Genomic DNA, 16496 nt, shown 5'->3' on the forward strand with positions numbered 1-16496 from the left:
GTTCAGAGATGATGTTTCTTGTTAACGTCCGTTAGCCTCAGGGATTGCCCACGTTCTAAATTAGAACATTTTTTAAAAGTATGTGCAATACACTGATATTTTTTTTTTGTAAAACAAAAATAACAATTAGAAGTTATTTATTAAATACCTTAAAATGAAAATTTGTTCTATCGGAAATAGCTAATTACATTTAAATATCACAAATACGCAATTTAATGCTTGGCAAATGCTGACTGTGAGCTCACAAGGTACCAACTCACGAAGACGCTCCTATAAAACACGTGGTAGTCATGCACCGATTATTTATGGGTGGGCCACTTGGGCTGCTTAGAGACGTCTAATATTCGATTACTCTTTCATCATCATCATCATCATCATCATCATCATCATCCTTCTCACAACATTGCTGTTGCTGTGCCTAATCAAATTATTCAAACAAACACGATGTCGATCGCGATCAAACGTGCTGCTGCTGCCGTTGCAACTCGTGCTAGCCGTTCGATCTTTACCAGAGACCTTCATGTAACTAGCTAATTTCATTTCATTTACTTTTAATTAAGCACTACTCAATTCTACTTCTTTACTAGGTTTAGCTAATTACTGTTAATTATTCTGATCTTTAGTTTATTCTGATTTTAATCTTAATTTGATTGTATGCATGCGATTGATCTGAACTTTTTACCTATTTGAAATTTCAATTCAATTCATTTTTTTGAGTTTATATAAAGGGAAAATTGTCGTACAAAAAAAAATGTACAGAATGAATTAGCTATAAAAACTAAAAAACTACTAATTGATCGGAAGTTTAAGATTTGTGACCAATCAGCAGGTAGGGTGCCTACTTGGCAGTCCTTGTCATTGCATCTGTCAACGTGGCAGTCCATGTCATCATATTTGCCTACACTGATCATTTTGTATTTTACAATTGCAGTTTTACCTTTGTATAATTGTGAAATTATGTACATAGAACATTTGATGTTCATGTTAGAGTAATTTCTTTCCATAGAAGTGCTACAGATTTTAACTGTTGAGTCACAAAGTACAGCAAACACCACTTATGACTCTTTTTAGTAAGGGTGCTCCCAGTGGTGACATACTTCCTCCGCAGGACTAGTCGTCACATCAGCGCCACATTGACTAACCCGGCACTAAACAATACCAACAATGACATACTTTCTCAAATAAATTGGGACCCACTCTATTAATTAAATATTGTGTGGTACATATTAGACAAATATAATTGTATAAGGCTATGTTATTGCTATAGTGTAGGGATATATTATGTAATTGTTACTCCTATATAATGGAGGCTTATGTACTGATAATAAACACACAGAACATACAAGTTCAATTCAATATCTCTCTTCCTCTATTATATCATTTAATATGGTATCAGAGCTGTAAAGGCCTAAGTCCGTCAACAATTCCGGCAGCCACTATTCCGGTCACAAAACCGGCAGCTACTATTCCGGCAACAACAACAACAACAAAAAAAAAAAAAAAAACTGACCTTTAAAACTTAAAGTATGCTCTGTGAATGCAGCGTTGTTGGAACGTTCACATCAGAAACAAGTTTTTCAGGTCATAACAACTAAATCCGCTCGCTCAACCCACAAAATCACCGTCACTCAAAGCACTAATCAACCAAGACTAACACTAGATGCGGAATTAATCTCCGAACACACGCAAACAAATTTCAGCACAAACCCATCATATACGCGCCACCACAGGTGCCGACACTTTTCGAATTCCTTTTTCGATCTATACCGATCCAAGAAAAATTAGGAAAAACTACCATTCACTTCGGAAAAAAAAAAAAATACGAAAAAAAAACAAAAAAAAAAACGAAAAAAAAACGAAAAAAAAAAAAAACAATATATTGTTACTGTATATCTACTGTATCTTTTTCTATATTTCTGAAAATGGCACTACTAGCTACCTTTACTACAACAGAGAAAACCGCACACAACTCTCACAAATTTGGTTTCACCTTATCTCCCACGAACTATGGTTACTGGAAAACAATGGTTCAACCGTTCTGCGTCACCAACAAATTGTTTGACTATATTGATGGCACAATCCCTTGTCCACCTAAAAATGTCCCATCCTCGGTCCAATCACCAGAAAAAGATGAAGAAACACAGTCTCAACCACAAAACCCCAATTACATTAATTGGGTCTCTAATGATGCTCATATACGAATGCTCCTCATTTCTACCATATCCGAAGCATCATTTCAACATGTTCAAGGACTAACGTCTCGTGATCTATGGTTGTCCCTTGAGCGTGCCTACGCTCCTCACACTTCCTCTCGGGAATACACTTTGAAAACCCAGCTTCTCAGACTACAGATGAAGCCAGATGAAACAACCGCAGAATACCTAACTAGGACTCAAGAATACGATGTTGCGCTCGCTAACATAGGCGAAAAAATGAAAGAAAAAGATCTGGTGATGCTAGTTATATCAGGACTACGAGAGGAATATAACGGTTTAAAATCAAGTCTTCTGGGCCGCGAAAAGCCCCCTACCTTTGTAGACCTTCATGGCCTACTATCAGACCACGACTACATGATCAAGAAATCTGTACCCGACATTCCTTCAGTTCAAGCATTCACGACTAGCACACAAAGTCGCAATTCAACAGCTCCTAATAATTTCTTGCCCGCTTCACAAACAGATCAACTTCAAGCCATACAACTGCTTTTATCTCAACTTGGACTCCAAGCTCAACCTGCTCATACACCGGCTGCAAAAGCCATGTACACTAACCGATCTAGCAATAACCGTGGTCGTGGACGTGATTATAGACGTGGACGAGGCAACTTTAACAACAGAAATCAAGCAGGTAATCGAAATTCATTTAACTGGGCTTCTAATCAAAACACAGTTTTTGGCACATGCAACAGGTGTGGGATTGGGCACATCCCATCTCAATGCCCTAATCGTAACACTGCTACTATGAGATGACAGTCACCTTCAGCCAACTTTACAGACTATCGCTCACAAGCGTCAACCTTTTGGATCCCAGACACAGGCTCTAGTCACCATGTTACTCCAGACCAATCCAACTTTGGCAACTCCGAGGTCTACTACGGTGAGGACTATCTTCATGTTGGCAATGGTAAGGGTTTACCCATTCTTCACGTTGGTTCCTCACAATTTTCGTCTCCAAATAAAACTTTTTCCCTTAAAGACATACTTCATGTTCCTGAAATCAAACATAAACTACTTTCTGTACAAAAGTTTTGTCTTGATAACAATGTGTATTTTGAATTTCACTCAACTTTCTTTGCTGTGAAGGACAAGATTACACACAATACCCTCCTCACGGGCCCAAGTAATGGTGGTCTTTACTCCTTCCATCTTCCACAGTCTTCACCTGTTCACAAAGTAGCATTCTCCACTACCCGTGCATCTTCAATTACCTGGCATCAAAGACTCGGACATCCACAACTTTTGAAGTCCATGTTATCTAAATACCAGTTGCCTTTACAAAATAAGTATAAAACTACCTTTTGTGATTCTTGTAATGTTGGAAAATCCTCTAAACTACATCTATTACCATCTACTTATAAAAGTTCGCACATTTTGGATTTAGTCTTTTGTGATGTATGGGGACCCGCGCCTGTTACCTCCTTTGATGGTCACAAATACTTTTTGCTGTGTGTTGATCACTTTTCACGATTTATGTGGTTTTTCCCATTAAAACTCAAATCTGATGTTTACGCCACCTTTAAGCATTTTGTGGCAATGGTTGAACGACAATTTCAGACCAAACTCAAATCTGTCCAAACTGATTGGGGAGGTGAATTTAGAAATCTCTCTCAATTCTTTTCTCCACTAGGCATCAATCATCGCCTTTCCTGTCCTCATACAAGTGAACAAAATGGTTTGGTTGAAAGACGACATCGACATGTTGTTGAAACCGGTCTTACTTTACTCGCTCAATCACATGTACCACAACGTTTTTGGCATTTTGCTTTTGGCACTGCAGTGTATCTTATCAATCGAATGCCATCCAGAACAAACTCAACAACCTCACCCTTTGAACATGTGTTCAAACATAAACCTGATTTTTCATTTCTTCGGGTTTTTGGGTGCCAATGCTACCCCCATCTTCGTTCATACAATAATCACAAAATGGATTTTCGATCAACACCTTGTGTATTTCTTGGTTACAGTACCGCCCATCATGGCTATCGATGTTTCGACCCCAAATCGGATCATATTTATGTAGCCCGTCATGTTCGCTTCAATGAACAATCCTTTCCTTTTAAACAATCTGATACAACCAATCCTACACATCCAGTAAATCCCTACATCTCTAAATATCCACATCCATCCTCACAACCTAAAGATTCATCTTCCACAGCTCCTAAGACTCGGTGTGTCCAACCAGAACCAAAAAATACCACCACTCCACCGCTTGGACACGGCACGATCAAGCCACCTATCATTCATACATATCATCGTCGCTCAAAACCCTCCTCATCACCACCTCAGCAGAGTCACAACCAGCTACCTCATACTACTAATACGACCCCTTCCATCAACACTGAGCCACCTCCTCGTTCTCGACCAGCCAATCTTCGCCCCAATCCTAAACAAATCTACCAACATAATGCCACCTCCTATCATACCAGAGGTCCCTTGTCTGAAACAGAACCGCAGAACTTTACCATTGCTAACAAGGATCCTCAATGGCGTAAAGCCATGACCGTAGAGTATTCAGCGTTGGTGCGAAATGGTACTTGGTCACTAGTACCCTTTGTTCCAAACTCAAATGTGGTTGATTGCAAGTGGGTATACAAATTAAAACGGGATCAAATAGGGGCAGTACAACGCTACAAAGCACGTTTAGTTGCCAAAGGATTTCGACAACAACCAGGCATCGACTATCAGGAAACATTTAGCCCAGTTGTAAAATCAACAACTATTCGTGTTGTTCTCTCTTTGGCCGTGTCTCAGAAATGGTCACTCAGGCAACTTGATGTACAAAATGCCTTTTTACATGGTGATCTGCAGGAAACTGTTTATCTACAACAACCACCGGGATTTGTCAATTCAGTTAAACCAAATCATGTGTGCCTCCTTCACAAAGCCTTGTATGGATTAAAGCAAGCACCTAGAGCATGGTTTCATCGACTCTCTACGGCACTTCAATCTCTTGGATTTCATGGATCGAAAACGGATACTTCCCTGTTTATCTACTCTAATGGGAACACTCTTCTATACATGCTTGTGTATGTTGATGATATTATTTTAACAGGGAACGATGCAAAGGAAATAGATAGGGTGGTACAAAGTCTTAGCCGCTCATTTGCTGTTAAAGATATGGGTAACTTGTCTTATTTTCTGGGGATTGAAGTCACAAGGAATGGTCACGACATGATTCTATCACAACGCAAATACATCCATGAACTTTTGGAACGTGCTGATTTATCTAATGCTAAGCCAGTTTCATCTCCGATGACAACCAACGCAAACCTTGCTCTTGGTGATAGTGCCACATTTGACAACCCCGTTCAATATCGTCAAATTGTAGGTGCTCTTCAGTACGTTACATTGTCTCGACCGGACATCACTTTCGCAGTCAACAAAGTCTGTCAGTATATGCATTGTCCCACGATAAATCATTGGTCAGCAGTTAAACGAATTCTCCGTTACTTACAGGGTACTGCCAATTATGGGTTACGTTTTATTCACGACTCCGGAACAGTGCTTCATGCCTACACTGATTCAACATACAACTCGCTGACTAGCTTCTCTGATGCTGACTGGGCAGGTTGTCCAGATGACCGTCGATCCACGGGAGGATATGCAATATATCTAGGTTCAAATCTAGTATCATGGTCTGCACGAAAACAAAAGACTGTCTCTCGATCCTCAACAGAATCTGAATACAAGGCCCTAGCTGACACAGTTGCGGAACTAACATGGCTTCAAGATCTATTACGTGAACTTCGTGTTCCTGTTAAATCGGTTCCTACCTTATGGTGTGATAACCTTGGTGCTACGTATCTTTCAGCTAACCCAGTCTTTCATGCACGTACAAAACATGTAGAAGTTGATTTTCACTTTGTTCGAGAAAGAGTTGCTCAACAAAAACTTTCAGTTCAGTTTATAACTACTGATGATCAGATTGCAGATATCTTCACCAAGCCGCTGTCCTCACCAAGATTTCACCTGTTACGATCCAAGCTACATGTCGTTTTCCGCCCTTAGCTTGCGGGGGAATATTAGACAAATATAATTGTATAAGGCTATGTTATTGCTATAGTGTAGGGATATATTATGTAATTGTTACTCCTATATAATGGAGGCTTATGTACTGATAATAAACACACAAAACATACAAGTTCAATTCAATATCTCTCTTCCTCTATTATATCATTTAATAGTACAAATAATGGAACATAATGTACACGTCATGCTAGCCTTTTTTTGACATTCATCCGTCCTTCAATCTGCTTCAGTAAGAAAGAAACAAGGGCGAGGAAGTTGGGCGGAGAGGAGGGAGTGGTGGTGCCAACTGGGTGGTACTGGGCGGAGAGGAGGGCGGCCTCCACCACACCACCGTTGGGAGCTCTCTAACCAGCTCCCCTGTTTTTCATGCACATTAATCTCTTGGTCTTGAACTTGCAAACTTAAAACTTGTCTAATTACTTCAGCTATTACTAAATTTATTACTTCTACTACCAATTTTACTGTGTAATTTAGTCAAGTTTCAGTCCCCGGTTATATCCCTGCCTAACATTACGTCAAGTGATAATTTTGTATAAACTTAAGCTGTATCTTACTTTGCGCTTACGGTTTCTCATTCAGTTTATTCATATGACCTCAGTTCAAATTTATATTGTCATGGTTCACTTATTGTTTCTTTACTTCGGACGAGAGTAGGCTTCTGCTGGGCCAAAGAAGATTGTAGGTGTCTTCTACAAGGCACATGAGTATGCTGAAATGAACCCTAATTTTGTGGGCTGTGTTGAGAATGCGTTAGGTATTCGCAAATGGTTGGAGTCACAAGGCCATGAGTATGTAGTCACTGATGACAAGGAGGGACCCGATTGCGGTATGTGTTTTACATTATATTATATATTACTAGTGTTTAGCGACTCACTTTTTGTTTCCTTTTTGTTATTGTAGAGCTAGAAAAGCACATACCTGATGCACATGTCATTATAACGACTCCTTTTCATCCGGGCTATATAACCGCTGAAAGGATTAAAAAGGCAAAGAATCTGCAACTGCTGCTTACAGCTGGAATTGGGTCTGACCACGTGGACTTAAATGCAGCTGCCGCAGCTGGATTAACTGTAGCAGAAGTTACCGAAAGCAACGTTGTTTCTGTTGCAGAAGACGAACTTATGAGGATCCTCATTCTTGTTAGAAATTTCTTGCCTGGATACCATCAGGTTATTAATGGAGATTGGAACGTTGCAGGTATTGCTTACAGGGCTTATGATCTCGAAGGGAAAACAGTGGGAACAGTTGGTTGTGGGCGTATTGGTAGACTCTTACTTCAAAGGTTGAAGCCTTTTGGGTGCAATCTTCTTTATCACGATCGTATTAAAATGGACTCAGATTTGGAGAATCAAATTGGTGCTAACTACGAGGAAGATCTTGATAAGATGCTTCCTAAATGTGACATTGTTGTTATCAACACTCCATTAACAGAAAAAACCAGGCGAGTTTTCATGTCAAAATTAGTTTAAAAATTTTGTTGGTGATCATTACTAATTACTAAAAGAATTAACAAAAATGTAAAATGTTTTTCAGAGGGATGTTTAACAAAGAAAAGATATCTAAAATGAAGAAGGGGGTACTTATCGTTAACAATGCTCGAGGAGCTATAATGGATACACAAGCTGTTGTTGATGGTTGTTCTAGTGGACACATCGGAGGCAAGTTTTTAAATTGTTTTACAGAAGTGTACTATTTCACTGAATTTTAACTTTTGTTTTTTTTATGTAAACTTGGCAAGCGGGTCAGGTTGGGTCAGTTTGGGTAAAAGGTCAAAATGGTTTTGTGTTGAAATGGGTCACAGGTCAAACGGATCCAAATGGGTCATGTTAGGCGGGTTGGGTAACGGGTCAAAACGGGTGATATACTTTTACATTTGACTTTTACGTTTACGGGTCCAGATGCTTTCATAAATGTTTGACGAATGAAATTTGTTATGATATTTATGCTCGACCCATTTGACACATTCACAAGATCTATTAGACCTATTAGACCTATCTCTATTTATTGGGCCCAATAGGTTAGAAGGAAATCCATTGGACCTTTTTTTTAAGTTTTGGTTTACATTGTCTGGACTAATTTTTCTCAAGACCTATTGGTCTCAATTGCATGGTGTACTTTTTATTTGTTTTAGGTTATAGTGGAGATGTTTGGTATCCTCAACCAGCTCTAAAGGATCATCCATGGCGATACATGCCAAATCAAGCTATGACCCCTCACATTTCTGGAACTACAATTGATGCTCAGGTTTCTAAATTTGTTCTCTTCACTGTTTGCATTGGTTTTTAGTGTTCAAATTAAATAATAGAAAATGCATGTTAATGAATGGAATATGTGCAGTTGCGATATGCGGCTGGAGTGAAGGAAATGTTGGAGAATTATTTCAAGGGTGAAGATTTCCAGCCACAACATTACATTGTGAAGGAGGGTGAACTAGCAAGCCAGTACCGCTAATCTCCGCTAGCGTCAACAACATGGCGAGTTCTCGTTAGTTGCGTTGACTGGTGGGCAGAATGCTTCTGAATAAAACTTAAAAAGGTTTAAGTTATTATTACTAGTTTGTAATAGTGAGGTTTGGTTATGGGAATATGAATGACAATGAGTTTCAATACTTCTTGCCATCGAACAATAATGATCCTGAAACTTTAACTTTAATACCCGTTGTCAGGTATCACACCACTAAGAACAGAAAAACTTTCTTTTAGAAAAAGAAAAAAAGAAAAAACCTTTATTTCTTTTAGAATTACTACTATTCGTACGAAATTCAAGTTTTGGTTGTGTAACTCAGTGGTGGAGTCTACAACGGCACCCAATCGAGTGGATGTTAGACCTCTCATTAAAGTTGAGACCACACCATTGAAATGTCCCGTTCTTATTGACTAAAAACGTTCCATATTAATTGATTTCGTTGCGAGGTTTTGACCTCTATATGAGACGTTTTTCAAAGACTGCATTCATTTTTAAAACAAACCATAACCTTTATTTCATAAATAAAGGTTTAAAAAGCTTTACGTAGATTATCAAATAATGATAATCTAAAATATCCTGTTTACACACGACCATTACATAATGGTTTACAATACAAATATGTTACATCGAAATCAGTTTCTTGAATGCAGTTTTTACACAATATCATACAATCATGGACTCCAAATCTTGTCCTTATTTTAGTATGCAACAGCGGAAGCTCTTAATATTCACCTGAGAATAAACATGCTTTAAACGTCAACAAAAATGTTGGTGAGTTATATGTTTAACCTATATATATCAAATCGTAACAATAGACCACAAGATTTCATATTTCAATACACATCCCATACATAGAGATAAAAATCATTCATATGGTGAACACCTGGTAACCGACAATAACAAGATGCATATATAAGAATATCCCCATCATTCCGGGACACCCTTCGGATATGATATAAATTTTGAAGTACTAAAGCATCCGGTACTTTGGATGGGGTTTGTTAGGCCCAATAGATCTATCTTTAGGATTCGCGTCAATTAGGGTGTCTGTTCCCTAATTCTTAGATTATCAGACTTAATAAAAAGGGGCATATTCGATTTCGATAATTCAACCATAGAATGTAGTTTCACGTACTTGTGTCTATTTTGTAAATCATTTATAAAACCTGCATGTATTCTCATCCCAAAAATATTAGATTTTAAAAGTGGGACTATAACTCACTTTCACAGATTTTTACTTCGTCGGGAAGTAAGACTTGGCCACTGGTTGATTCACGAACCTATAACAATATATACATATATATCAAAGTATGTTCAAAATATATTTACAACATTTTTAATATATTTTGATGTTTTAAGTTTATTAAGTCAGCTGTCCTCGTTAGTAACCTACAACTAGTTGTCCACAGTTAGATGTACAGAAATAAATCGATAAATATTATCTTGAATCAATCCACGACCCAGTGTATACGTATCTCAGTATTGATCACAACTCAAACTATATATATTTTGGAATCAACCTCAACCCTGTATAGCTAACTCCAACATTCACATATAGAGTGTCTATGGTTGTTCCGAAATATATATAGATGTGTCGACATGATAGGTCGAAACATTGTATACGTGTCTATGGTATCTCAAGATTACATAATATACAATACAAGTTGATTAAGTTATGGTTGGAATAGATTTGTTAGCAATTTTCACGTAGCTAAAATGAGAAAAATTATCCAATCTTGTTTTACCCATAACTTCATTTTAAATCCGTTTTGAGTGAATCAAATTGCTATGGTTTCATATTGAACTCTATTTTATGAATCTAAACAGAAAAGTATAGGTTTATAGTCGGAAAAATAAGTTACAAGTCGTTTTTTTAAAGGTAGTCATTTCAGTCGAAAGAACGACGTCTAGATGACCATTTTAGAAAACATACTTCCACTTTGAGTTTAATCATAATTTTTGGATATAGTTTCATGTTCATAATAAAAATCATTTTCTCAGAATAACAACTTTAAAATCAAAGTTTATCATAGTTTTTAATTAACTAACCCAAAACAGCCCGCGGTGTTACTACGACGGCGTAAATCCGGTTTTACGGTGTTTTTCGTGTTTCCAGGTTTTAAATCATTAAGTTAGCATATCATATAGATATAGAACATGTGTTTAGTTGATTTTAAAAGTCAAGTTAGAAGGATTAACTTTTGTTTGCGAACAAGTTTAGAATTAACTAAACTATGTTCTAGTGATTACAAGTTTAAACCTTCGAATAAGATAGCTTTATATGTATGAATCGAATGATGTTATGAACATCATTACTACCTTAAGTTCCTTGGATAAACCTACTGGAAAAGAAAAAAATGGATCTAGCTTCAATGGATCCTTGGATGGCTCGAAGTTCTTGAAGCAGAATCATGACACGAAAACAAGTTCAAGTAAGATCATCACTTGAAATAAGATTGTTATAGTTATAGAAATTGAACCAAAGTTTGAATATGATTATTACCTTGTATTAGAATGATAACCTACTGTAAGAAACAAAGATTTCTTGAGGTTGGATGATCACCTTACAAGATTGGAAGTGAGCTAGCAAACTTGAAAGTATTCTTGATTTTATGAAACTAGAATTTTTGGAATTTATGAAGAACACTTAGAACTTGAAGATAGAACTTGAGAGAGATCAATTAGATGAAGAAAATTGAAGAATGAAAGTGTTTGTAGGTGTTTTTGGTCGTTGGTGTATGGATTAGATATAAAGGATATGTAATTTTGTTTTCATGTAAATAAGTCATGAATGATTACTCATATTTTTGTAATTTTATGAGATATTTCATGCTAGTTGCCAAATGATGGTTCCCACATGTGTTAGGTGACTCACATGGGCTGCTAAGAGCTGATCATTGGAGTGTATATACCAATAGTACATACATCTAAAAGCTGTGTATTGTACGAGTACGAATACGGGTGCATACGAGTAGAATTGTTGATGAAACTGAACGAGGATGTAATTGTAAGCATTTTTGTTAAGTAGAAGTATTTTGATAAGTGTATTGAAGTCTTTCAAAAGTGTATAAATACATATTAAAACACTACATGTATATACATTTTAACTGAGTCGTTAAGTCATCGTTAGTCGTTACATGTAAGTGTTGTTTTGAAACCTTTAGGTTAACGATCTTGTTAAATGTTGTTAACCCAATGTTTATAATATCAAATGAGATTTTAAATTATTATATTATCATGATATTATCATGTATGAATATCTCTTAATATGATATATATACATTAAATGTCTTTACAACGATAATCGTTACATATATGTCTCGTTTAAAAATCATTAAGTTAGTAGTCTTGTTTTTACATATGTAGTTCATTGTTAATATACTTAATGATATGTTTACTTATCATAGTATCATGTTAACTATATATATATCCATATATATGTTATCATATAGTTTTTACAAGTTTTAACGTTCGTGAATCACCGGTCAACTTGGGTGGTCAATTGTCTATATGAAACATATTTCAATTAATCAAGTCTTAACAAGTTTGATTGCTTAACATGTTGGAAACATTTAATCATGTAAATATCAATCTCAATTAGTATATATAAACATGGAAAAGTTCGGGTCACTACAGTACCTACCCGTTAAATAAATTTCGTCCCGAAATTTTAAGCTGTTGAAGGTGTTGACGAATCTTCTGGAAATAGATGCGGGTATTTCTTCTTCATCTGATCTTCACACTCCCAGGTGAACTCGGGTCCTCTACGAGCATTCCATCGAACCTTAACAATTGGTATCTTGTTTTGCTTAAGTCTTTTAACCTCACGATCCATTATTTCGACGGGTTCTTCGATGAATTGAAGTTTTTCGTTGATTTGGATTTCATCTAACGGAATAGTGAGATCTTCTTTAGCAAAACATTTCTTTAAATTCGAGACGTGGAAAGTGTTATGTACAGCCGCGAGTTGTTGAGGTAACTCTAGTCGGTAAGCTACTGGTCTGATACGATCAATAATCTTGAATGGTCCAATATACCTTGGATTTAATTTCCCTCGTTTACCAAATCGAACAACGCCTTTCCAAGGTGCAACTTTAAGCATGACCATCTCTCCAATTTCAAATTCTATATCTTTTCTTTTAATGTCAGCGTAGCTCTTTTGTCGACTTTGGGCGGTTTTCAACCGTTGTTGAATTTGGATGATCTTCTCGGTAGTTTCTTGTATAATCTCCGGACCCGTAATCTGTCTATCCCCCACTTCACTCCAACAAATCGGAGACCTGCACTTTCTACCATAAAGTGCTTCAAACGGCGCCATCTCAATGCTTGAATGGTAGCTGTTGTTGTAGGAAAATTCTGCTAACGGTAGATGTCGATCCCAACTGTTTCCGAAATCAATAACACATGCTCGAAGCATGTCTTCAAGCGTTTGTATCGTCCTTTCGCTCTGCCCATCAGTTTGTGGATGATAGGCAGTACTCATGTCTAGACGAGTTCCTAATGCTTGCTGTAATGTCTGCCAGAATCTTGAAATAAATCTGCCATCCCTATCAGAGATAATAGAGATTGGTATTCCATGTCTGGAGATGACTTCCTTCAAATACAGTCGTGCTAACTTCTCCATCTTGTCATCTTCTCTTATTGGCAAGAAGTGTGCTGATTTGGTGAGACGGTCAACTATTACCCAAATAGTATCAAAACCACTTGCAGTCCTTGGCAATTTAGTGATGAAATCCATGGTAATGTTTTCCCATTTCCATTCCGGGATTTCGGGTTGTTGAAGTAGACCTGATGGTTTCTGATGCTCAGCTTTGACCTTAGAACACGTCAAACATTCTCCTACATATTTAGCAACATCGGCTTTCATACCCGGCCACCAAAAATGTTTCTTGAGATCCTTGTACATCTTCCCCGTTCCAGGATGTATTGAGTATCTGGTTTTATGAGCTTCTCTAAGTACCATTTCTCTCATATCTCCAAATTTTGGTACCCAAATCCTTTCAGCCCTATACCGGGTTCCGTCTTCCCGAATATTAAGATGCTTCTCCGATCCTTTGGGTATTTCATCCTTTAAATTTCCCTCTTTTAAAACTCCTTGTTGCGCCTCCTTTATTTGAGTAGTAATGTTATTATGAATCATTATATTCATAGATTTTACTCGAATGGGTTCTCTGTCCTTCCTGCTCAAGGCATCGGCTACCACATTTGCCTTCCCCGGGTGGTAACGAATCTCAAAGTCGTAATCATTCAATAATTCAGTCCACCTACGCTGCCTCATATTCAGTTGTTTCTGATTAAATATGTGTTGAAGACTTTTGTGGTCGGTATATATAATACTTTTGACCCCATATAAGTAGTGCCTCCAAGTCTTTAATGCAAAAACAACCGCGCCTAATTCCAAATCATGCGTCGTATAATTTTGTTCGTGAATCTTCAATTGTCTAGACGCATAAGCAATCACCTTCGTTCGTTGCATTAATACACAACCGAGACCTTGCTTTGATGCATCACAATAAATCACAAAATCATCATTCCCTTCAGGCAATGACAATATAGGTGCCGTAGTTAGCTTTTTCTTCAATAACTGAAACGCTTTCTCTTGTTCATCATTCCATTCAAATTTCTTCCCTTTATGCGTTAATGCAGTCAAGGGTTTTGCTATTCTGGAAAAGTCTTGGATGAACCTTCTGTAGTAACCAGCTAGTCCTAAAAACTGGCGTATGTGTTTCGGAGTTTTCGGGGTTTCTCACTTTTCAACAGTTTCTATCTTTGCCGGATCCACCTTAATACCTTCTTTGTTCACTATGTGACCGAGGAATTGAACTTCTTCCAACCAAAATGCACACTTTGAAAACTTAGCGTACAATTCTTCCTTCCTCAATACTTCTAACACCTTCCTCAAATGTTCACCGTGTTCTTGGTCATTCTTTGAGTAAATAAGTATGTCATCAATGAAAACAATGACAAACTTGTCAAGGTATGGTCCACACACTCGGTTCATAAGGTCCATGAACACAGCTGGTGCATTAGTTAAACCAAACGGCATGACCATAAACTCGTAATGACCGTAACGTGTTCTGAAAGCAGTCTTTGGAATATCATCTTCTTTCACCCGCATTTGATGATACCCGGAACGTAAGTCAATCTTTGAATAAACAGACGAGCCTTGTAGTTGATCAAATAAGTCATCGATTCTCGGTAGTGGGTAGCGGTTCTTGATGGTAAGTTTGTTCAACTCTCGGTAGTCGATACACAACCTGAATGTACCATCTTTCTTCTTGACAAACAAAACAGGAGCTCCCCACGGTGATGTGCTTGGTCGAATGAAACCACGCTCTAAAAGTTCTTGTAATTGGCTTTGTAGTTCTTTCATCTCGCTGGGTGCGAGTCTGTAAGGAGCACGAGCTATTGGTGCAGCTCCTGGTACAAGATCTATTTGAAATTCAACGGATCGATGTGGGGGTAATCCCGGTAATTCTTTCGGAAATACATCAGGAAATTCTTTTGCGACGGGAACATCATTGATGCTCTTTTCTTCAGTTTGTACTTTCTCGACGTGTGCTAGAACAGCATAGCAACCTTTTCTTATTAGTTTTTGTGCCTTCAAATTACTAATAAGATGTAGCTTCGTGTTGCCCTTTTCTCCGTACACCATTAAGGGTTTTCCTTTTTCTCGTATAATGCGAATTGCATTTTTGTAACAAACGATCTCCGCTTTCACTTCTTTCAACCAGTCCATACCGATTATCACATCAAAACTCCCTAACTCTACTGGTATCAAATCAATCTTAAATGTTTCGCTAACCAGTTTAATTTCTCGATTCCGACATATATTATCTGCTGAAATTAATTTACCATTTGCTAATTCGAGTAAAAATTTACTATCCAAAGGCGTCAATGGACAACTTAATTTAGCACAAAAATCTCTACTCATATAGCTTCTATCCGCACCCGAATCAAATAAAACGTAAGCAGATTTATTGTCAATAAGAAACGTACCCGTAACAAGCTCCGGGTCTTCCTGTGCCTCTGCCGCATTAATATTGAAAACTCTTCCACGGCCTTGTCCATTCGTGTTCTCCTGGTTCGGGCAATTTCTAATAATGTGGCCCGGTTTTCCACATTTATAACAAACTACATTGGCATAACTTGCTCCGACACTACTTGCTCCGCCATTACTCGTTCCGACAACATTTGTTCCTTTCGTTCTATTAACCCCTGGTCCGTAGACCTCACACTTCGCCGCGCTATGACCATTTCTTTTACACTTGTTGCAAAATTTGGTGCAGAACCCCGAGTGATTCTTTTCACACCTTTGGCATAGCTGCTTCTGATTGTTGTTGTTGTTGCGGTTATTATTGTTGTTGGGATGATTGTTGTAGTTGCTGTTGTTGTTGTTGTTGTTGTTGTTGTTGTTGTTGTTGGGCCGTTTGTTGTAGTTGCGATTGATGTTGCGATTGTTGGGATAATTGTTGCGATTATTGTTGTAATTGCTGTTGTTGTTGTATTGGTGATTCTTATCACCGTTTTCCTCCCACTTTCTTTTGACTTGCTTCACATTGGCCTCTTCAGCAGTCTGTTCTTTAATTCTTTCTTCAATTTGGTTCACGAGTTTGTGAGCCATTCTACATGCCTGTTGTATGGAGGCGGGCTCGTGTGAACTTATATCTTCTTGGATTCTTTCCGGTAATCCTTTCACAAACGCGTCGATCTTCTCTTCCTCATCTTCGAATGCTCCCGGACACAATAGGCACAATTCTGTGAATCGTCTTTCGTACGTGG

General features: G+C 37.7%; 1 protein-coding gene across 1 annotated transcript; it reads left to right on the forward strand.

The window, feature by feature from the left end:
* Window positions 1-355: 355 nt before the first annotated feature.
* On the forward strand, window positions 356-8900 carry LOC139865008 (formate dehydrogenase, mitochondrial). The gene is made up of 6 exons (XM_071853560.1): window positions 356-522; window positions 6903-7074; window positions 7149-7689; window positions 7782-7906; window positions 8380-8492; window positions 8586-8900. The coding sequence occupies exons 1-6, from the start codon at window positions 445-447 to the stop codon at window positions 8697-8699; spliced, it is 1143 nt and encodes a 380-aa protein (XP_071709661.1). The 5' UTR covers window positions 356-444; the 3' UTR covers window positions 8700-8900.
* Window positions 8901-16496: the final 7596 nt, after the last annotated feature.

This window comes from Rutidosis leptorrhynchoides, chromosome 8 (genome assembly GCF_046630445.1).
Source record: "Rutidosis leptorrhynchoides isolate AG116_Rl617_1_P2 chromosome 8, CSIRO_AGI_Rlap_v1, whole genome shotgun sequence".
Lineage (NCBI taxonomy): Eukaryota > Viridiplantae > Streptophyta > Magnoliopsida > Asterales > Asteraceae > Rutidosis > Rutidosis leptorrhynchoides.